Here is a 23,754-nt window from a genome sequence, read left to right on the forward strand (position 1 = left end):
TAGAAGTACTGTTGGTGGTTTTCAATAAATTGCTTTGAGAATCAAAGGCAATATCACTTATGTACTGACTTGTAAAGATGTCCAAGCTGGATCATAATTGGGTAGGATGAAAGTACTTTCCCAAAAGTAGCCCGTGTGGTAGTTTCCCATTTCAAAACTGCTAGTATTGAGAGTTTGGAAAGGTGAATGTCGTAAGAACAAGGGCTTCGAGGTCAGGCTGCATGGGTTTGAATTCCAGCTCCTCTTACTAGATTGTGTTCCTGATGACCTAACCTTTAATATTTTGACTTACAGTGGTAGTCCTAGACAAAACTTTGCTTATCTCTTAGGGCTTGGTGTTTTTATTTTTATCTTTCGAGTCAGGGTCTAATTATGTGGCTGGTTACTTCAAACTCTCAATCCTCTTGCCTCAGCCTTCCAAGTGCTGAGATTACAAGAGTATGCTAACATACCTGACTCTCTTAGGATGAGGCTTTTATGTAAGTTACCTTATGTCAATGCTTAGAATGACATATATAAAAGCTTTCCATGATGTCTTAAACACACATGCACAGATTACTACATTTGTATGGTTTGTATTACTACATTTGTATGTATTTGTATAATGAAATACTAGGGCAGGCTAATTATAAAGAAAAGCGCTTTATTTCATCATTGTTTCAGAGATTCCAGGATATCATACCAGCATCAGTTCTGCTCTGGTGGCTACACAGTAGAGGCTAGAATACTGGTGAGAGGGAAGATCACATTAGCAAACAGGAAGCATAGAGGCTGGGGTCTCAAGGTGCTTGCGCAGAGCTCCACCTCCCACCATTACCACAGTGAGGACCAACCCCAAACATGTGAATCTCTGGGGGGTAAAAAAACCTTCAAACTCTGATAGTCACTTTACCTAGACTGATTATGCTAGAATGTTTTTGGGTTTTGGGAATCAGGTCATGAGGATAAAACTTCTGAAAGAGTATTGTCATTAAGTTACTCATAGGCCTCCTTTTTCTCTGCTTCCTCTTTTGGCTTGCTTACCATCAATACCATGATTGCACCATTTGGCAGCCTGTGGGAAAGTAGTGTGGGTCACAGCTGTGACCCTGGGGAGAGTGGGGTCAGGTTTTACTTCTCTGATTGTATGTATCAGTAAGTGTTTGCTGCTCTGGTATTTATAGAATGCTTTTATGGAGAAATTAAATATATACATACATGCATTAAAACATTCAAATGGTCATTTTGTTCGTCTGTGAAGGACAGCCTCATGGACAAAGTCGCATTTTGTTGTGAAAAGTACCATATTTTTAGTCAGAATATGTTGCTTTTCTGTAAAGTATGAAATACTGTGCTGTAAGTGATGCGTATGAGTCAGGTAGAAGACACCTTGAGTTTCCGTCTTCCAGATCTTTTTTTTTTTGCTAGTCCTGGGGCTTGAAGTCAGAGGCTGGGCACTGTCCCTGAGCCTTTCTGTGCTCAAGATTAGTGCTCTACCACTTCAGCCAAACACCACTTCTGACCTTTTTTTGTTTCTGTGGTACTGAGGAATTGAATGCAGGGCTTCATGCATGCTGAACAAGCACTCTGCCACTAAGCTATATTCCCAGGCCTGTTTACTAGATATTTTTGCAAGTATTTAAGGTTAGTTTTTTTTTCCTGGAGGAGGGGCTATTTTTTCCATATATTTTTTATTGTAATTAATAGAAGGATTACATTATATTTGCCAGATAGAAGGTGCATTACTTCACATACATTGATACCCTTTCTCATGTCTCATGTCAAGTATTTTTTAAAAACTGTGATTCTAATCTTTCTGTCTCTTACATTACTTGTTCTAGACTAGTAAATATAAATGTGATACTTAATAAAAGTTATGACATATGTATTACAAAAGTACTGTTAAAATCTGTCCTTATTCAGCAAATAGCTAATTTAAATTATGCATACTTATATTTTATTATGTATGTGTTTAAATGAGCTATTGCTGAAATCAGAAAAAGCATATAATCATGTATGAGATGCATATTGATTTCTTTTTTTCTTTTCACTTACAGGATCTCTGGTAGGTCCTACTTCAGGACAAAGATGTACCATTGAAATATTGGTCTGCTTTGCTTCACAGACAACTGGACTTGTCCGCTGGCGAGCTTCTTTTTAATTTCATTTTGTTTTCTTTTTTTTTAAACGGCTTGAACTTATGAAACTATGGCAGAAGGAGAGACGGAGTCACCTGGACCCCAAAAGTGTGGCCCATATATCTCATCTGTCACTAGCCAGAGTGTGAACTTGATGATTAGAGGAGTAGTGCTGTTTTTCATTGGAGTATTTCTGGCATTCGTGTTAAATTTGCTTCAGATTCAGAGAAATGTGACACTTTTCCCACCCGGTGTGATTGCAAGCATCTTTTCCTCTGCGTGGTGGGTTAGCCCGTGCTGTGGCGCAGCTTCAGGTATGTGGAGGCGGTTTCTGCAGTGCACAGGAAGGAAGCAGGACCAATGAGTGCATGTGGTTTGGATGATAACTGAAAGAAATCAATCAGCTTGGGCCTAATTTTAATACACCATTATAGGTGTATTAAATTCACCATTATAGGTGAAAACTTTGCTGTCCCGAGGCTCGTGGATACGGTCATGTAATTATGGCCACAATCCAGCTACAGCACAGGTGTCTCATCCCTCAAACTCCTTAATGCCATCTTTCATCGCTTACCTACCTTACCCTCAGGCTATCCTGATCTGCTTTTCTGCATCAAAGTCCAAAAATGTCAATAGAATCATAGAGTACTTACTCTTTGGTGTCTGATTTCTATCTGACCTGTGAACTTCTACATTTTTATCTTTAAAAAAATCTTGACTCTATTTAGGGTAAAACATTTAGGCCTATTTCACTTAAGTTGTATTTTAAGTTATTGTGATAATAGCCACCACAGTTTGGTTTTAAGTGTTTGATGGGTGTTTCTATGATCTTGTTTTCAGAAGTAATAGAATTTTGAAAAATGGAAAAAATTATTAGCGTTTAAAGCTTCATGTTTAGGCATGAACTCAGAGCCTATGCACTGTCCTTGAGCTTTTCTCAAGGTTAGCACTCTACCACTTGAGCCACAGCACCACTTTCGACTTTTTCTGTGTATATGGTATCAAGGGATCAAATCCAGATCTTCGTGCATGTTAGCCAAACAGTCTATGACTAGGCCAAACTCCCAGCCCCATTTTTGGATTTTTGTATATGCCTTTCTCCTTTACATCTAGTTTTGAAATGTATCTTGAGAATAACAAATGTTATAGAAATCAATAAGGCTTACTTTCTTTCCTTAAAATCATCATTATGCTTACTCTGGCTTATGTTTTGGTTGTAGATAGTGTGCACTGAATAAAGTGGAACATGATCTTCCATAATGAACATCTCTTTCTCTAATGAATCAAACAAATAAGTTAATATAATTTTATAAGATAAAGTCATAGAGCATAGGCTCAATGGTTTCCCTTATTTGTCATAATTAGTATAAAGCTTGCACTCTCCTAGCAGAGGTTTACAATAGGGCAAAACCTAGACGCTAAATGAAAGGACCTCTAGGATATAGAAATAAGAGCCATATAAAGTGTGATTGTTGTTCTTAATGTACTATGTTATTTCTCATCTTACCTTGTTATCTGATATATCATTTATTTGTTTATTTGAAATAGGATAGGGAAGGTGGAAAACAAGATGAGGGGAGGGAAATGGGGACAAAAACATGAGAAGGGGTAGCAATGAAATATACCTTCTATCTGGTGAATATAATGTAACCCTTTTTAATTACAATAAAAAATGAGCCAAAAAAAGGATAAAGTCATAGACGCCAGCCATAAACATGTGGCAGAATATAATCTGGTTCAGAGAGAAAAACTGCATTTTTGAGTTGACATACTTAATATATATATGCATATAATATATACACATTACCACCTTGCACTGGAAGTAGGTCCTTTTATCTTTCATCCAAATGTAGAAGTCCAAAGGTGTGTCCAAAGGTGAGGCTGGTTTGTGAGATATATTTAAATGATCTCATGAAACCTGCTAAACAATCATGTAATTCTGTTGCCTGGGAAGAAAGACATTGTTGTGGTAATGTTTAGTGTGACTTTTATAATGAAATCTAAATGTTACAGTATTCACTTTAAAAAAGAAGCCATAAAGTTATCAACTCTTAGTTTCTCCAGGATTATCATTTTCTAAGAGAAACAGTTCAAATAGACAAAGGAGAAGAAAGCATAAGTTATGTTTGTGTCACTATTAATATCTGCTGGTGTTGATTCATTTGCATTCAGAAAAGAAAAATCAATAGCTTTTTCTAGTTTTGTTATTTTCCTTAAAGGTGCGGCTCTGGCTGGCTGCCAGTAGAAGTCTTTTTAGATTTGGGAGAATGTGCCTTTCAGGACGTATAAGGGGAAGGTTAGTGTTGGGCAAGATTACTTAACTACAGGTCTGCTAATGTGGCAGCACATCCTTTTACCCCAGGGCTCTATAGGGCAACTTTGGGAGAGAGGTGCTGGTATTGTGTCTGGTTTAGGGGATTAAAACTCTGGGCAAAGACAGGAAATCAATGAGGTGAGCGCCCTAGACCAGGGCCAGTATTTGGTAGTGCCGTATACTGGGGAACAGAACAGAGGGAGCTGGTCACATTTTTTTGTATTAACATCATCTCTTTTTAAGCCTTCAGTCAAGATGGCAGGCCTGGATGGAATCTTCTGGTGTGTGGTGTTGAGAAGTTTGAGGTTTCCTCATACCTCAAAGAGTGATGGGGTACATCTGCTGTTGCTTTGCCCCTGTCACAAGGACTCTTTTTCAATAAACTCAAATTTAGGAAGTAAGGTTCCAAATCTTCCTACTGCCACTTTGTCCCTGCTGCGCTTCTAAGCTTGTTAGACTTACAGACTTGACCTCACACCTTTTCACTTAATAGATCTGTATTTACATTTCTTGCTTGAATGTTTCCCCTGTAAATGTGTGCTATACTTGGGCAAAAAATAGTAGAAGCATTCTCAAGTCTAAATTCCAGTTCACCATGCTGCTGGTTTTGTTGGGAGGTCACAATGTTGAATGGATGAGAGTAAAGATTTATGAATGTTTCCAAAGGTAGGAAATGGATTTTTGCCTACTGTCTGCTTCCTCCAGTCTTCATTGCCATTTTAGGACAATATGATGAGGGGAAAGAAGAAGTGATATAAGAAATAGTGTGTGTGTGTGTGTGTGTGTGTGTGTGTGTGTGTAAGAAGAAAGAGAGAGAGTGGAGAGGGAGAGAAAGAGAAACTAATGGTTATCTTTTGATGACATTCTTAGACCAAGTAGCTACCATTTGGAAGGTCTCCAGACTCAGAATTTTCTTCCCATAAGTAAGAACCTCTGGTTCTTTCTACTTACCTATGGCACAGTCCTCAACAGAGCAGATGATGCATCTCCTCAGGACTGTTAGAGAACCTGATAAACTTCTTTTGATGCCCTTTCCATTTCCCAAATACCTATTGTTCGTGTAATGTTCCTGATATTACAAGTTGATTACCTCCATATGTGTGCAGAAAAAAAGAGAATTAGAAAACTTGTTCTTTCCTAAGGCCATGAAGGAATCTTCTAGAGATTTCTAGAGAAGTTGCCACAAAAAACACAAGTAGCAAAGTGGAGCCCCTTGCTGAATGCTGATGCCTCCAGGATCGCCTCTTCTGGGAAGCTCTCTAACAGTCACCACCCTGCCTCCCAGCAGTGCCCAAGAGAAGAGAGTCTGGAACACTCAGAGTCCTGTCAGTGCTTACCACAGCGTTATATTTAATAGTGCCCACTTAGCCACTGGGATCATGTCTTTCTCTTTTTTTCTTTATATTTCCCTACCAAACACAAAAACTAGATACATTGTGAGGTATATTTGCTGAATAAAAAGATAACCTTATCTGTCCTCATTTTTCATAGTTTTCCTTTAATGGCAACTGATAGAGTGGCTCATTTTTCCCAGCCCTTCTTGCAAATACTTAACTGTTCCTTTTAGTGCCCCTCCCCCTTACATTAAGCACAATGCAAGGAAGACGTGATGGTTTACTATTAAACAAACTTCTTTTGTTTTTGGTCTTGTCAGACTATAATGAGTCACTAGGAAAGCATTTAAAAATATCACAAGAAATGTGAATTTGTGCCAGCAAACTATCTGATTAAGCCGGACAGTATTTGTCTATGACTTTACACAGGCATGATTTTTAAGTCTCTCTTTAAAAAAGACAAAAAAATTGCAGGAAATAGAAAAGAAGCCCAGACATATTTTACTGAGCTTTCCAACAGTATCACCTCACTGTGCCTTTATTGAAAGGAAAGAAAGAAGACATTTAATGGGAAGTGACAAGCTTTTTCGAATTCTCCCTCTCAGTGAGCAACCAAGAACCATGCATACTCAATGGATTTGATCTTTATTGGCAAATCCCAAGATTAGCAGTGTGGCAATTTAAATTCCTTTTTTGTGGCTTTGCTTTCTCTCTTCAGTTGTCTCTTACTTATGAGTCTGACATCACATGAATAAGAAGATAGTCGATTTTACTGATTTATATTTTTGCACACATATGTCAGTATTTTCTATGTTATAATTCTTTACCTGTGGCATCAACTGCTGAGCAAAATTGACTTGGAATGCTTTCTCTTAGCAAGATGTAGATAGATAGATACAGATTATATTGAGATATCTGCAGTTATATTGATCTGTGTATCTACCTATATATGTTTTATAGAGAGAAAGAGTTGACATATGGGATCTTGGTTTTATAACCACAGTAAGGAGAAAAGAAATAATGTTTAGATATTTGTATTACTGAGTATGGCTCTTGTCATTTTGATAGTTTACAAATTCAGAAACACTACAAATCACACAAGATTTTAGAAAACTGTCCTTTTAAAAAATCATCAACTTAAATTTTCCAATAGCTGCTGGAGATCTGCATCACTATGATTTGTCTCTTGATTATCTGAGCCATCCAAATTCAGCAAAGGCTTAAGTGAAAAGTATTATGGATAAGAAAATGTGTATAGTATTATAGCACCTCCTTTCTAGATAGAGCTGGTTAGGCAGTTCTTTCCAGTACTGTCCTATTGGTCTATTTCATTTCTGGTTCTTTGATGAAGAATTCAGCACATATAGGATGTAGCTAGCCAATTCCATGCTGGGGGTAGGTGGGGGGGAGAAACATATTTGACCTTTGTGCACTTAGCTTTTGGTATAATTTCATTAGACATCATCGGTACTGTTGGACATTTTCAACATGCTGGTCAATTGAAGTGGCTCGTGTTTATTACAGAATGAATACCAATACCATTCCATTTTGAGAAAGATTAGGAAATCATATCACTCAAGCTATTTCCTGTTAAATTTTATCTGTAGAGGGGTATTATCTTCATAAATTGTTAAATAAGGTTTTGGTTCATTAGTATTTTTGATAACAACTAGCATTCTATATTTTTCTTCTTAAAATGTTAAGATTTGACAAGTATTTGAGGTGAGGATTGGATGAGACTACTTTGGATGACCTTAATTGTAGATATTTTGTATATAGTTAATGTATGTATAATTACATTAGATAGCTTTCAGGGTGCTCTTTCCCAAACTAAGAAATATACCGAGATATTTTCGTCATAACTTTTAATGGTGAACTGAAATTCTCTCTATATATTTGTATTGCTAAATGCCAGGGGCCCTACATTTTTTTCTGTATGCAGAATGAAACATAAACATAGATTTCTGTTGCAAGTTTTCCTGCTTTAACGATATGACCTCAGTCTTACAAGAGGAATGGAGTGTGAGTGTCAGAAAAAGGGGGAAGATACAGAAGACTGAGACAAGAAGCTGGGAGGGACAAAACTAACGTACATAGCAGGACAGCCAGGAGCATTCACACATTGTGTATATGATAAATTGCTTGTACCTGTTTATGCTTCTATCTTCTCTTTAGATGGGTTGCATCTAATAGCGTATCTCAGGGTTGTAGAAATTTCAGAGGGTATTGTTTAACTGTTAAGTGGTTTGGTGCCTTCCAAGTCTCACAGACATTCAGAGCAGAAATGTAGCATTTGTCAATCTCATCCATTTTGCTCGATTGTGAACCACACACTTCAGCGATCTATTCTCATTTTTTGTTTTGGGAGGTAATTTAATTATGTCAGTGACTGTTGTTAAGTAACTTGATTTTCTATAGCAGTATTTAAGGTGGTGGTTATAGTGATTTTTGTACCTTAATTGTTGCCAGGACAATATTGGAGATAACTTAATTTTTTTTTCTTTTCTTCCACAGCTGTGATTGGGTTATTATACCCTTGCATCGACAGGCATCTAGGAGAACCACATAAATTTAAAAGAGAGTGGTCCAGTGTTATGCGGTGTGTGGCTGTCTTTGTTGGTATAAATCATGCCAGTGCTGTATCCTTTACACTATAATGAAATGTGCAATAATAAAGCAGTTTGCAGCAAACCCCAGGTTAAACAGCCCCTTGCAACTTCACTGTAGTTAATTGTGATGTGCCCATGTAGTCATAAAAACAATGTGGACTACCTAATGAATGTAACTGTAACCCCTCTGTACATCACCCTAGCAATAAAATAAAATTAAAAAAAATATGAACTATATAGATAGGCATTAGAGTGGTGGTTGTGCAGTTATAGTTGAGGGTATGGGCTTTATTAAATATTTTTCAGTATCACGTAGAAATTTCACACATTAAAAAATATGTGTTTGGTCTCAATTAGCTTACTTAATTACTTCCATGTAGTTTTGGTAATTCTAAGATTTAAACGTACGTTTTCTTTTTTTTTTTTTTTTTTTTTTTGCCAGTCCTGGGGTTAGGCTCAGGGCTTGACTGTCATTGGACTTTCTCAAGGCTAGCACTCTACCACTTGAGCCTCAGCACCACTTCTGGCTTTTATCTATGTATGTGGTACCAAGGAATCAAACCTGGGTCTTCGTGCATGCTAGGCAAGCACTCTACCACTAGGCCAAACTCCCAGCCCTAAACATATATTTTCAAAGGATTTTTTTCCCCCGTTTTTTGTTTCCACTTAGGATTTACTAATAAATGTATGTGGTTGTTTCAGGTACTATTTTATTTTTACTTTTATATTTTTTTGTAAGTTAAAAACATTGTAACTTTTAAGAAGGCAAACTAATTTACTGATTTTAATCAAGACCAGAAAGCTGCCTAAGTAGTTTTTATTTTGTCTTGTTTCACTTTACTGGTACTAGAGTTTTGACTCAGGATTTCATGTGTTTTTGGCAGCCATGACACCACTGGAGCCATACTTCTAGCCTGACATTTTTGCTTTTTACTTTTGGAGATAGAGTCCTAAAGACTTTTCCAGGTTGGCTAGAACTGTGATCCTCAAGATCTTGCTTGCCTGAGTAGCTAGGAGTGTAATAAGCACGAGCCACCTGTGCCCAGCTTTGTTTTGATACAGGGTCTCACTGTGTTGCTCAGGTGATCCTTCTACCTCTGCCTCCAGGTTACTGCACATTACTGACTTAAAGGTGACATAAGTAGAAATAACCAGTATAGACTAGACCCAAAGTAAGTACTTTACTCTTTCTTTTAATATGTATATGTTTATATACATACACCATTTAAATGTATATATATATATATACACACACACAGTTTTATCATTCAAGAATTCTGATATTTCATGGTTAGGTTTTTATTATGTCTTCAAAAGATAAGGTAGCTACCATTTTCCTTTATCTTCTGCCTCTGCCCATAAAATAAGAAAAAGTCCACCCTAAAGCATATATCCTGCTCTCAGAAGGTTTTAGTTCTATTATTGTTTTTACTTCTCCTCTCTACCTTCTTCCACCCCATGACTTTCTTTTGTATAGCAAAATCTGGGAACTGCTAGTTCTGACCTTGTTCTTCTAGAAGAACAGTTTAGTTTAGACAGTGAGGATAGCAGGACCTTTGGGAATGGAACAGAGAAAGGAGTGGAACTCTGGTTGTCCCCCAAAAAGGGGCCCCTGCACTGGGCACAGGGCTCCAGTGTGAGTCTGAGGTGGGTCGTGTTGCAAGTTCATTCTTGTATTCCTCATCCAAACTTTCAAGCTGTTTTGGAGATGCTCAGGCAAAGAAACTGTGGAAGGAGTCAGGAACCTGGGTTCTAAAGAGTTCCTGAGCCCTGTTTCACTCTTTCCCATAATAAATTTAAAATTTTGTTCCAGGGTTGTTAGGATTTGATGTTTCATTTCCTGTTGTATTAAAAAAAATTTCCAACCTGGTCAACTTTTTGAAGTTTAGGATTTTCTAAAAACAAATATTATGGTTAGGAGAGCTTAAAAAGAGAAACATTATAGGCTATACTATCTAGAAGGGAACTTGTAAGTTCCCTGTTTTTGTTATGAAGATTGTGAGATAGACAGTAGAGGGGCTGGGTAATGAGCCAAAGCCCCTCTGCCCCAGTGCAGCAGAGCAGAGACCAGATTCTAGGTCATTGGGCTCAAAAATGTCTCACTCTCCTCCCTTTAAGCCATTCTACCCTAACTATTCTACCCTAGTAAACACTCCCACACATTTTCACTGTGATTTCTGTTCTTAAGATTTCTGTTTTAAATAGAAATTTATGTTTGAAATCTTAGCATTATGGAATTCCTTCTTTTGCTTTATTCACTTTTTTCTTCATTCTTACTCAGTGAAATACTTAGAGCAAACTTAGCTGTCTTCTATTTTTTAAGCATAATCTGTTTACAACAATTTGTAGCATTTAGGTCATATTGGGTTACTTAGACTTTAGAGCATCACAATATACTACTTTTAAGATTGATATATTTTACTTGTTTTCCCTGGAAGCTTCCCTTGTTTAATCAAGTTGACTGAGCAGAGGTACACCCCATTAGTATCAAATTTCACTCTTTCTATAAATGTTTATTGTACAAAGATTTCAGCTCTAAAGACGTTTCCTTGGAGTTTAAACTAAATCACAAAAAAATGCTTGCTTAGAATCCATACCCACATGAATTGTTGGTTTCTTGATAAATAAGCCTAAACAGACATTAACCTTGACTGAGTAGCACACAGGCTTCAGATGCTGAGATCCCATTAAGCTGTATGCATGTTCATGAAGCTGGGTGTGGGTTTGCTGGTAAACAATGGGTGTTAAAGGAGGTAAAAAAATGGCTTGATACATTTTTTTTTTTTACATCTCTCTATATGTAGCATGGACAGTTAGTTGGGTGAGATATGTAGTCCCCTGCAAGGAGCTGGTTATAGAGCCAAAATGTGGCCTTTGAGACCTAGATAATGCCCTTTTAATGACACTTGAAATTAATTCTTTTAGCATAATCCTCTAGCAAAGAAATGAGCAAATTAAATTTGTAAAGCTTCATTTTGCCCATAGATTTTGGAGTAGGAAAGGGCGGTATGCTGGTGAATGGATGCTTAAGTAAGTGACAGAAATAAAATATCATTTGAGCAAACTGTCTTATGCTAGAAAGTCTCAGGCACCAAAATAGCCTGGCAGGTTGCAAGATAATGTTCACTTCAAGGCTTTATCCTCAACAAATTAAAACTAGAACAGTTGACATAATAGAAAGGGATGCTGTGTCCTTGGTACTCTTGTTTCTGAACTGCATTATTATAAAATGTGTCTGTCAGTAAATCATACAGAGTATGTGCTGTCCTGTTAAATAGCTGTCAACTCTTCTATTTCAAAGTTCCTGTATGATTTTCAAGTAATTTTAAACCTCTTTTTGAGAAGTAGGACTGGTTTCCCTTTTTACCAATGTGTGTTCCTCCAGCCATAGTAGTATTCTGAAGTTTGCAGTTACCTGTTTAGTTAAGAAGTTATTTCTTAAATAATGAGTCTAATCTTACAATTAGAAATATTATTTTTGAGGGGATATATATCAGTAGAATCTGTTAGTTAGTGCCCTCTGAATTTGTATTTTTTGAATTGTATACTTTTAATTCCACCTAAGGTCATATATTATACTGAAAGGCTGAATTACTCAAGAATAAACTATTACCTTGACGTAGCATCTCTTATTTGAGAAGAACGAGCAGGGGATATTCATTAGCTACAAGTTTAAAGATGATTCTTTAACACTAATCTCAGAAGGTGGATTTTGATAACAACATACAGTTGTCGCTTACCCTGGCTGCTCTGTCCATCGGACTGTGGTGGACTTTTGATAGATCTAGAAGTGGCTTCGGCCTTGGAGTAGGAATTGCTTTCTTGGCAACTGTGGTCACACAACTGCTAGTCTATAACGGTGTTTATCAGTAAGTACTATTCATTTCTGTTCTTGTTTTCCATGTAAATAAATGATAACTGAATTCAGAGTGGAGATTTTGAATGCAGTTAGCTAGTCTCTATAGAGTAATTCATTTTCACTGTGTGGGTTGTTGAAATATTTCTGTTATTTTAGATACACATCTCCAGATTTTCTGTATGTTCGTTCTTGGTTACCATGCATATTTTTTGCTGGAAGCATTACAATGGGAAATATTGGTCGACAACTGGCGACGGTAAGCTGATGCTCCTTTGGTCCCTTTTCAGGGTAGGGCACATATGACAGTTTTCTATAAATGACCATCTGTCTTTAAGGGAAAGCAGTTTGTGGAGGCAATGTTTTTCAATTTCTGGTTTGCTTTTTCATTGAGAAAAGTCATTTGAAAGAATTTAATCATGGGAGTATTAACAGTTGAGGAGCTACTACAGAAAAAGCCAAAATATGTTATGGATAGGATAATATATGATTTATTGACCAAATGGGGATTTTTGTTGTGTTTTAACTTACCTCTAGGTTTCTATTCCATCAAAGGGAACAGGTTTAAAAGTGAAAAGAGGTATATAAACACAATTCTTATAAATTTAGACGGTCTCCAATATCTAATCACTATAGCTGTGCAGGGAAAGAACACTGCCCATAACTGTATCATGGTGGCCAGTTGGGGAATAACATTTGGAAGCCATGGCATTTCATAAGTCCTATCACTTTGGCCATTGTAGACAACTGGATGGAGTCAGTTGTTTGTTTTGCTATCTTTTTTGCTATCTTTTTAAAAAAAAAATAACTTGGCCACTGAATTCTAACTCTATTGGTTTCTTTCATTTTCAGTTATGGCCACAAGATTCTTATAGTTATAATTTAATATTGCTGTTTTTGACAGAAAAATTTTAATAAAAATTTTCCTTTGAAAGATTGATTTGAAACAATTCATCTGAATTCAGCCTTGCCCTGACATGACACTGCTATGTTGATTTTGAAATGCTTTGCTTCCTCTCCTATCACAGGATTGATCTAAATCCCATACTGCTAGTCTTCTCCTCTCTTTCCCCACGCCCCACCCCAAGTCTTAAAACTTGAACTCGGCCTGCATACTTCCCTGAGATCCTTATGCTCAAGGCTAGTGCTCTTGTTACTTGAGCCACAATGCCACTTCCTGCTTTTTCTGTGATTTAATTGGAGATAAGTGTCTCACAGGGGCTGGGAACCTGGTCTAGTGGTAGAGTGCTTACCTAGCACGCACAAAACCCTGAGTTCGATTCCTTGGTACCACATACACAGAAAAGGCCGAGAGTGGTGCTTTGGTTCAAGTAGTAGAGTACTAGTCTTGAGAAAGTTCAAGGACAGTGCCCAGGCCCTGAGTTCAAGCCTCAGGGCTAGGAAAATAATGAATCTCACAGACTTTCCTTCCTGGGATGGCTTCGAACTGCAATCCTCAGATCTGAGCCTCCTGAATAGCTAATATGACAGGTGTGAGCCATTAGCACCCAGCCTTATACTGCTAGCTTTGTGTGTAATGCAGAAAATTCATCTTTATTCTGGTTTTAGCACTTTTTAGAATGTGATCAGGAATGGACATGTAGTTGAGTGTCTTATGCAAATAAGGCCCTGGATGCAATTCCCTGCATTGCATGCCCACCCCCCCCCACACACAAATAGAGCCCTTCCTCTATCACATTTTTCATTGAATCCTTTTGTGTAACTCTCAGAAACTAAGGAATAAAGCGGGCACATGTATTAATTTTTGGAACTTTGTGAAGGCAATGTTAGCGTATTTGCAAGTTACCAAAGATATTTTAATCCATTAACCTTTTGACCTTTTAATTTTTGCAGTATGAATGTAAAGTTATTGCAGAAAAATCTCACCAAGAATGAAGAAGGCAAAAGCATATCTTTTATATACAAAGAAGAAAATGGCATGTAAATGATACATACACCAACAAAACTTGGAACTGTAAAATTGCCAATATGCAGTTTTTCCTTGATCGGTGTGTATACACACACGCACACACACACACACACACACACACACACACACACACACACATTGTTACTGCAATCTGTGATTGCTTCATCTGTAAATCAGTTATAAACCTTTATGTATTTGACCTCAATAACTGTAAGGTATATGTGCACTATATTAAAATATGTTGATTACTAGATGAAAATTTTAAATTAATTTTTAAAATATACCATACCATTGTATCACAATGTTAATGTGCCAAATATTCTATTATGGTCATGAGGAGTATGAGAATGCTTTGAAAAATTCATGAATTTAGGGAAACAAAATAAGAAGACAGACAAAGCAAACAAAAAGCAAATGGGTAGCTGGTATTTTCACTTGTTTTGTGGTTACTGTTGTGCCTTTTTATTTTTGTAATCACAGCAGTATGACTCATGACTGCTCTAATGTTTGGTTAGTTACTATTTTGATGTTGTTTCAAAGAGTGTTTTAATATATTATCTTCCATACAATAGGTTTAAACCTGTTACTGGAAAGATCCCAAAGAATAATTTTCTGTCTTTACAGATTTTACTGGAGCTATATGTAGTGTGCAGGTGAGATTATCAATATTAAATTGCCTTGAAACTAAATTTGGAAATGTATACATAATTTAAAGTTAAGGAATTTAATGAGAATAAATATGATTTGGGAATACAAAGTGACCTTCTGCTGAGCCGCAGAGTGTAAAGTGATGCAGAATCTCATTGCTTATGCACACGGGACATAGTAAATACCCAACAAAAAAAATGAAGTTTCTAATTGTATTGGGCTCTGCAATCTATCAGATTCTGTAAAGCAAACAATGTACAAAACATTTCCACTCACTGTAAGTGGGGTGCCTGGACTTGCAAACTTATATGCAGCATGGGGAATGGATGAATACATGAATCCTTGTATACTCATGTCCACCAGGGAAGTTCATGTCTGCTGAAGAATGTATTGTGATGACATTCTGTGCATGTTGAGGATTTGATAGCAATTCTAGGCATATCTTGCTAATTATAGCCACTTAAATATGATTTAAACATATTCTTAGCTCATTCTCCCATTCCCCACCCAATTTTCCTTTTTGAAACTGTTGACAGTTATCTGATGCACGAGGGCAGTCTCCTGAGTACTTTAGTGTGTGTCTGTGTGCACGTGTGTTGAGTGTGCATGAGTGAGAGTATGTATGTATGTATGTATGTATGTATGTATGTATGTATGTATGTATGTATGTATATATGTATGTGTGTATGTGCATGGGCTCCTGTTTAACTAGAATGTCCAATAGATACTTTAAATATTTTGGTTTTACAACAGTTGCTATCAAACAAATCTTCTATGCCAAATTTTAATCTGCTTCTGTTTTCAGGCACAAATGTGAAGATCCTAAGAGGATTTCATATTGAGTGTATATACAAGCGTACCTATAGTGGTGATAAACATATTACTATAATTTATTATTCTATCTTCCAGATAATGTTATTCATTTAGAAAAATAAGGTATATTTTTAGAATCAACTTTGTAAGCATTATAAAATCTTTAATAAGTTATAAGGTCTATGATGCATTTACTTTAAAAATTGCTGTTAAAAGCAAGATGTATTAAATATGTAATTATCAACTTGACTGAGTTTTTTTTCTTCCTTATGACAAGTCTTAGAATATGAGTCAATCTTATGAATAAGTGTGGTTGAATTTGTTCAGAAATTATGAGAGAAAACTAGTATATAATATTGGGGAGATTGAACAGTTGTCATTGGAATTCTAAACTTTTTTCTACACAGTCTGTAAAACATGAAAATGACAAAATGAAATAGTTTCAATATTTTGATAACTATATTAAGTGTCTGATACCTTTTTGCAATGAAAGAAAGTGATGAATTTTGAAAAATATCACTATATTGGAAGTGTTTCTTTGCATTTATTTAACGTTAGAGGAATTTTATCAGCTGAAAATTGGGACCAAATTCTACAGCAACACAAGAAAACAATTCAAATTAAATACCTAGATCCTTGACATTACTTCTCTTGTGAAATTTATTGGTTTGTGCTGTGCCGTTTTACCTTAATAAGACCACAGGACCTCTCAATGGTGCATAAATTTCACATATTTTATATTTCCAGGTAGAACCCACACTCAGGATTACTGACATATACTGAAGTGTATTCTGCGTACAATTCCTCCAGTGATGGTCAGATTAGTAGACTACGTCTGTGTCTGAAAAATGTTTTTCTTTCTTGAAGAACAGGCTAGCAGGCTGAAGTAATCCATACTCCCCATTTTTTTGTTATTCCTTTGGCACTTTGAAGATTATTACCTGTATGTCTCTGTCATCTTGCATTGCAGGCAATTATTCTTTATTTTTATTTTTTAGGGTTTTATTGTTACTAAAAGGTGATGTACAGAGGGATTACAGTTATATAAATCAGGTAATGAGTACATTTCTTTTTGAACACTGTCATTCCTTCCCTTGTAGTTTTTCCGTCCTGTCCTCATCCACAATGTGTACAGTTCATTTTCCACCTAGTATCTACTGAGTACCACTGCTATGTTTGTTCAGGCTTTCTCCTACCATTTCTGTGCCTGACCTTATCCTTCCAAAGACGAAAAAAACAAAACAACAATGAAAAAACCCTCATTTCCATTTCTTGTAATTGGTTTTGATATATATTATTTTATATGATCAGAGGCACATAGGCATTTCACGTTTGTGTTCCTTCCCAAAGAGGATCCTCCTCTGATCTCACTGTGTGTGAGTGTCTTGGTGTCCTGTATCATTTATCAGGCCCCAGGATATTTTTAGCTATCTTCCACATATTAGTGAGAACATTTTGTTTTTCTCCATGGGCCTGGCTTACTTGACATGATTTGTTCTAGGGCCATCCATTTCCCTATAAATGACACAATATTATTCTTTCTAATGGCTGTGCTGTGTAAATTTCCATTGTGTATATACATACATTTTTTATATTCACTCATCTACTGTAGGGCATCTGAACTATTTCCATATCTTGGCTATTGTGAATAGTGAAGCAATGAACATGGATGTGCAGCATACTGGCTCATGATGTTCTGGGTAGATGCCTAGGAGTGGTATGGGTGGGTTGTAGGGAAGATCCATGTTTAGGTTTTTGAGGAGCCCCCAGACTGCTGTCCAGAGTGGTTGTACTAGTTTACATTTCCACCAGCAGTTCAGTAGGATTTCTTTCCCCGACATGTTCTTCAATATTTGTTGTTCAAATTCACAATGTTGGCCAGTCTAACTGGATTGAGATGGAATTAGGATTGTATTGATTTGCATTTTTTTTATGACCAGGAGTATTGAGCTTTCTCATATGTTTTGTTGCCATTCTTTCCTCTTCTGAGAAGTCTCTCTTTAGTTCCTATTTAGTGATTGATTAACCTTAGGAGAACTTCATTTCTTGAGTTCCTTTTATATTTTAGATATTACTCCTTTGTCAGATTATTTCTGATAAAGATCTTCTCCCAGTGTAGTGTGTGTGTGTGTGTGTGTGTGTGTGTGTGTGTGTGTGTGTGTTTGCCAGTTGTGGGGCTTGAATTTAGGGCTGTGGCCCTTTCTCTGAGCAGATTTGCTCAAAGCTAGCTTTCTACCACTTTGAGCCACAGGGTGAGTTCTGGTTTTTGAATGGTTAATTGGAGATAAGAGTCTCATGGTACTTTTCTGCCCAGACTAGCTTTGAAATCTATCCTCACATCTCATCTTCTTTGAGTACCTAGGATTACAGGGGTGAGCTACTGGTGCCCAGCAATTTCATTTTTTATGAATTTTTTATTCTAATTATCTTCCATGATTCTAGCTCAGGGCTTTTCAGTTTCACTCAGATTTGTTTGGTTGTAGATTCTTTTTAATGATTACTTTTAGTTGTTCAAAGAAGTTTCAAGTTCCTAGATTTGTTTTTATTTTTCTTGCTTGTTGCTAAGGATATATTTTCAATTTGTGGGTTCATGTCTTCCCTTTTGTAAATTTCTTAAATGTAGCTCCATGTTGGAATCACATGGAGATATGTAAAACAAAGCTGGTTCCCGGGTTCCACCTGGGATAATTGCCCTAAGGCAGTACTTTAAGCATTGGGATTTTTTTTTTTAAGTTCCCTAGGTATGGCCTAGGTTTTAAGTCACTGGTGTAATGCTGTGTAAAAAGCAGTGTGTCATGTTAAAGGTGTGATGGGTAGTGACATTGGCAAGGATAAGCTAGGGACACTTGGGGGTGCATTTCAAAGTAAACTCATCTGAACTTAGAAACTTAAGCATGAAAGTCAAGGAAGAAGAACCATAAGTGACTTCATTTTCCTATCTTAGGAAAATGACTTGATATGAGGGGGTTTTTTTGGTCAGTCTTGGGGCTTGAACTCAGGTCCTGAGCACTGTTCTTGGGCTTTCTCAAGGCTAGAGCTCTACCACTTGAGCCACAGCACCACTTCCAGTTTTTTCTATGTATGTGGTACCAAAGAATTGAACCCCAGGGTTTTGTGTGTGCTAAGCAAGCACTTTTACCACTAGGCCAAACTCCTGACCCCCTGATACTAGTTTTATAAAGCAAAACAAGAATGCAGAGAAGTAAGTGAGCATATGAAATGAATGGGCTTTGGTTGTTGAGGTTGAGGTATACTTGTCTGGATGTCTGGGTATGTGGGTGTGATCAGCATAAAATAATAATCTGGGGGAGTGGATGAGATCACCTAGGGAGCATGTACTGGGAAAGGAAGGTCTAAGGTGCATGTTTGCAGAGAAGCTGCTGAGGAACCAAGACAGTGTGGCCAGAAAGAAGAAGTAAAGCAGGAGAGAGGGCTATGAATGAATCAAGGCAGGAGGACTCTGAGGCAGAGAGCAGCTGGTTCTCTGAAGTGCATTATCTTTGCAGATAAAGGAGAAGGTGGCATTTGATTATTCTACTTTAACATTTTTTCCTACTCTTTATATCTTAGTTAAAAAAATATTTCACTGGCGAAGCAATGCACCTTCTTTCTGACAAATACAACTGTAACCCCTCTATACATTAAATAAAAACTTAAATGAATAAAAAAACTTGAAAAAAAGTATTTCACTGGGGCCAGGAAAGCCCTGGGTCTCATTCTGGGTACCACATACACAGCAACAGCCAGAAGTGGTTCTGTGCTGTGGCTCAAGTAGTAGAGCAGTAGTCATGAGAAATCCTAAGGACAGTGCTCAGGCCCTGAGTTCAAGGCCCAGGACTGGCAAAAAAAAAAAATCACTGTAGGACTGAGTGTAGTGGCTTATGTCTGTAATACTAGCTACTTAGGCTGAGCTCTGGGGATCACAATTTGAAGCCAGCTTCAGGAGGAAAGTCCAGGAGACTTTTTTTTTATTTGGTCGGTTGTGGGGCTTGAACTCTGGGCCTAGATGCTGCCTCTGAGATCTTCAGCTAGAGGCTACCACCTTACTCCTTGAGCAGCAATGCTACTTCTGGTTTTCTAGTGGTTAATTGGAGATAAGAGTCTCACAGACTTTAGTGCCTAGGCTGGCTTTGGACCACGATGCTCAGATCACAGTCTCCTGAGTAGCTAGGATTACAGGGGTGAGCCACCAAGCCCAACCAGGAGACTTTAATCTCCAGTTAACTACCAAAAATCTAGCAGTGGTTGTGGCTCAAGTGATAGAGTGCTATCCATGAGCAAAAAACCCTGAGGGATAGTGCCCAGGCCCTGAGTTCAAACCCAAAACTTGCACCAAATAAACAAAAATTACTATACACTAATACTAATAGCTCACAAAATATCTTTAAGGAAATCTGATTGTATATTGGGTTCATTCCTGGCATGAGAGCTGGGGACAGTGAAAGGACTTTGACAGCAAGGTGGAGTTTTGGACATAAATGAAGAGTAGACACAGGAGCTTATGAGGGATGGAGAATTACTTACTAGTGGCGAAGCCATTGAGGACCCAGTTAAGAGTTCAGGTTAGTTGCTTGCAGTAGAGCCGACCAACACTATTTTGCCTGGGTTGAGTGGTTTCTGCAGCTCAGGAGTATATTCCGTAGTGGAATGGGCGCCGTGGGTGGAGGTGGACTGATTGTAGTTAGGATTCAGGGTTGGTCACCTTGTCATAAGATATCTGAAAAAGAATGGAGGCTGCTGTCAAGAGATCATGCCAGAAATCTTTGGATGTTTGCAGGGAATTTCACACTCTTATGGGAAGATAGGAAGTGTGGAGTTGGTAGGTGGAGAGGAATGTAGGGGAACAAATCTAGATCCTTATTAGCTTGAGCAAGTGATTTGAATGTTTACCTAGCTTTCTGAAGTAGGGGAAGAGAAATAGCAGTGGAGTAGACATGTAATTCTGGGGCAGCCAAATGTTCATACTGATGCTGATATCATCTAGATGATCTCAGAGATTGGGTAAAAAGAGTCCAGTGAAATGAGGCAATTATCCTGAGGTCCTTGTGCATATGGGATTTTAATTGGAATCCCTTTCCTTCTCTGATTAAATTCCTTCTTAAGGTGTTATTAGCTTGGACATTCTCAAGATTTACTGCAATATGAAGAAGAAGTATCTAAGCCTTGTTCGGAGACATTGTGTGTATGTGGGCAAGGAGGCGATGGCATTGAGGTTTAAACTGAGGTCCTTGCACTTGCTGGGCCAGTGATCTTCCAAGTAAACCATGCCTTCAGTACTCCCTTCCCCCAATTTTTGGATAAAGTCTCATGGTTTTGGCCATGTAAACTCAGACTGTAGAATTCTCTTGTGTCTACCTCTCATGAAGGTGAAATTACAGACATGCACCGATAGAGAATATTCCGCTGTTATTCTTGGCAGGCAGGGCCCACATAGCCCTTTTGATTCAGTAGCCTATGAAGACTAGGCTTGAGCAGACTTGAAGGAGGCAATGCCTGCTTAGTACCGCATGCTTTAGCTCAGGGTACACAGTGCCTACTAGGGTGGCAGTTCCATTCTGCACTGCTGTGGCCTCCTTAGGGTTTATATTTTAAGAGTTTGATGAGATCCAGGATGATGGAGGATGAATGTGAAGATCTTTATTCAGAAAAGATGTATCTAGCTTGTAAGCTGCTGTTACTCTGCCACTCTGCCAATCATCCGTCCTTTCTTCAGAAGGGTTCTTTGTGTTCCTATATCTGAGTCTAGGTTTTTTTTTTTAATGGTCTCCTCCTCCTCCTCTTCCTCCTCCTCCTCCTCCTCTTCCTCCTCCTCCTTCCCCTTCTCTTTCCCCTTCCCCTTCTCTTTCCCCTTCCCCTTCCCACCCCCTCCTCCTCCTTTTTCCCCCTCCTCCCCCTCCCCCCCTTTCTCCCCCTCCTCCTTCTTTTTTGATTGTGGGGCTTGAATTCAGGGTTTTGATGCACTAGCCTAAGGCTAGTGCTCAATCCTATGAACCACAGCCCTGCTCCTGGTTTTATAATGGTTAATTAAGGATAAGAGTCTCATGGACTTTCCTGCCCCAGCTGCCTTGGATCCACAGTCCTCAGATTTTAGCCTCCTGAGTCGCTAGGATTACTGGTGTGAGCCATGGACCCCTGGATCTGGGAGGTCTTACATCCCGGGTTGTGTCCGGATTGTTTGATCCTATTATAATTAGGTGTTTGGGAAGATAACACCGTATTGGTTGGGTCCTACAAAATTCTGGTCGGTTGTTAATTCCTAATCAAGAACACTGAAACTAGAAGAGGATAGGGAGGACTAGAGGCAAGATGTTCTGAAACACAGTCTTTTGCATCTGGTTTTGACCAAGATGCTGTTCCAGAGCCCGAGATCCACTTGGCTTATTGGTTGAGATGGAGGGGTGAGTCCTATTAACTTTTGGTCCAGGTGGGCTTCAAACTGCTCTATTCCTGATCTCTGCCTCCTGAGATCACAGAATAGATAGGATTACAGGCATTTACCATCACTGCTGGGCCCCCAAAGACACTTTTAAATTCTGGACAATTTCCTTCTATCTTTGCTTCTAGTATTCCTTTGCTCACTGTCACTCCCCCCCCCTTTTTTTTCTAAAATTCTTCCATGAGATCATGAGCCATTTGTGTTTCCTGAACATCCTTTAGCTGTTCTCTGTTGTGTATATTCTAGAATTATACAACTGAATCTTCCTGAGAATATTAATTACACTTCTGAAGTGTTGCACTCTTCTAAAGCACAGTTACAGGGATGGGCAGGATAAACAGACCACCAGGTAGCCTCTGGATGTGAGTACTGCTGCCATGCTTCCTGGAACTGAGTGTAAGCACTGATCACTCACATGGGAGAAGATATTGAGTTGTCTACTCAGGCTCAGGTTGACAAGGAGGAGCAGTGTGGAAGGATTGGCTGCCCTGTGCTCTCCACAGAACCCAGTTGCCCTAAGCATTTTCAACTCTGGGTTTTTAGCTGCCTCTGAACTTAGAATGCCAAACTTCTTGAATATTTCAAGCTGTAGATTCCATTTACCTATTTGTTCTGAAATTTTCTTTCAAGAAATCCTTGTGTCTGGTACAGGTTCTTACTCTGGTATAACCTCTTACTCTGCAGTGTGGTTGTGGATTCCTTTTCTTTTAAAAAATTTTTATGGAATTGTGCTAGGAGTAAGAAACCACACCTGCCTAGTTTGCTGATTTGATTCAAGCTTTCCCATTATATTTTATTTTGTTTGATTTTTGTCTTGAGGATTGAACATGAGTAGTGGTATTGACACTTTATTTTTTGTACTGGTTCTTGAGCTCAGAGCTCTCCCTCAGTTTTTGGCTCAAGGATGACACTCTATTTGGGGGCATTTTGCTGGTTAATTGGAGATAAGAGCCTCTTGGATTCATCTGCCCAAGCTAGCTTCCAACTGTGATTCTCAGATCTCAGTCTCCTGAGTAGTTAGGATTACAGTACTTAACCACTGATTCCTGGCTTACTACGTTTTCTATTGTAAAATTATATCATCTTAATTTAATCTTTTTTTTGCATTTCACTTAGGAGCTAAGAAATAGGTTAAGTCTACAATGTCCTATTGGCTCTCAAAAAAATTGAAACACATTGTTCAGAGAGAAATGTACTTTTTTACTATATAACTGTAACTCCTCCATACATCACCTTTATAATAATAAACAAAATTGGAACACAATGAACGTCTCCACTCCTCGGCCCCACACAGTTGAAATATCCATACTTCATTGCTGGCAAATATTCCAGCATCTGCTCCTGTGTGATTTCTTTCTTTTATCCTTGATCGGGTCTGGGAAACCTGTCATCTTCGGCTGTGATTTACAAGATAGACTTTTCCGGACTGTGTCAACTTTTCTGAAGACAATGTTGTTAGGTATCAGCTTTGGCAGATCAGATAGATAATGATGTGCTTTGGCAAGACGGGGCTATTGATGAGTCTTGTGTCAAAATGGATTGCCACATATAGGTGATTTTTCCCTTTCACTGTTCCCTGCTTTCCTCTTTAAAAATCAGGATTTCCATTAACAAGGGACAATTTGACTCCAAATCCTAGTTGCCATAGCAACTATGTCCACTTCTGTTTTTGGATGCAGGATTTGTACCTGCTAGTT

The 23,754-nt window shown here is 38.1% G+C and overlaps 1 protein-coding gene across 6 annotated transcripts in view; it reads left to right on the plus strand.

Annotated features, from left to right (window-relative positions):
- The window catches only part of Insig2 (insulin induced gene 2), a 31,894-nt gene extending 15,631 nt beyond the window's left edge, over positions 1-16,263 (plus strand). For 4 of the 6 annotated variants that reach the window (XM_090342933.1, XM_090342930.1, XM_090342932.1 and 1 more), the window contains exons 2-6: positions 2,037-2,431; positions 8,280-8,404; positions 12,077-12,243; positions 12,390-12,489; positions 14,085-16,263. In XM_090342933.1, the coding sequence (XP_090199059.1) occupies positions 2,188-2,431; positions 8,280-8,404; positions 12,077-12,243; positions 12,390-12,489; positions 14,085-14,126 (678 nt within the window). In that variant the 5' untranslated portion in view covers positions 2,037-2,187 and the 3' untranslated portion in view covers positions 14,127-16,263. Of the gene's footprint in view, positions 1-2,036; positions 2,432-8,279; positions 8,405-11,040; positions 11,128-12,076; positions 12,244-12,389; positions 12,499-14,084 lie in introns of those variants that run through there. The other 2 variants (XM_090342935.1, XM_090342934.1) reach the window with 2 other exon arrangements.
- Positions 16,264-23,754: the final 7,491 nt, after the last annotated feature.

The sequence above is a fragment of the Megascapheus bottae genome, chromosome 12 (assembly GCF_031878675.1).
Source record: "Megascapheus bottae isolate mThoBot1 chromosome 12, mThoBot2.hap1, whole genome shotgun sequence".
Lineage (NCBI taxonomy): Eukaryota > Metazoa > Chordata > Mammalia > Rodentia > Geomyidae > Megascapheus > Megascapheus bottae.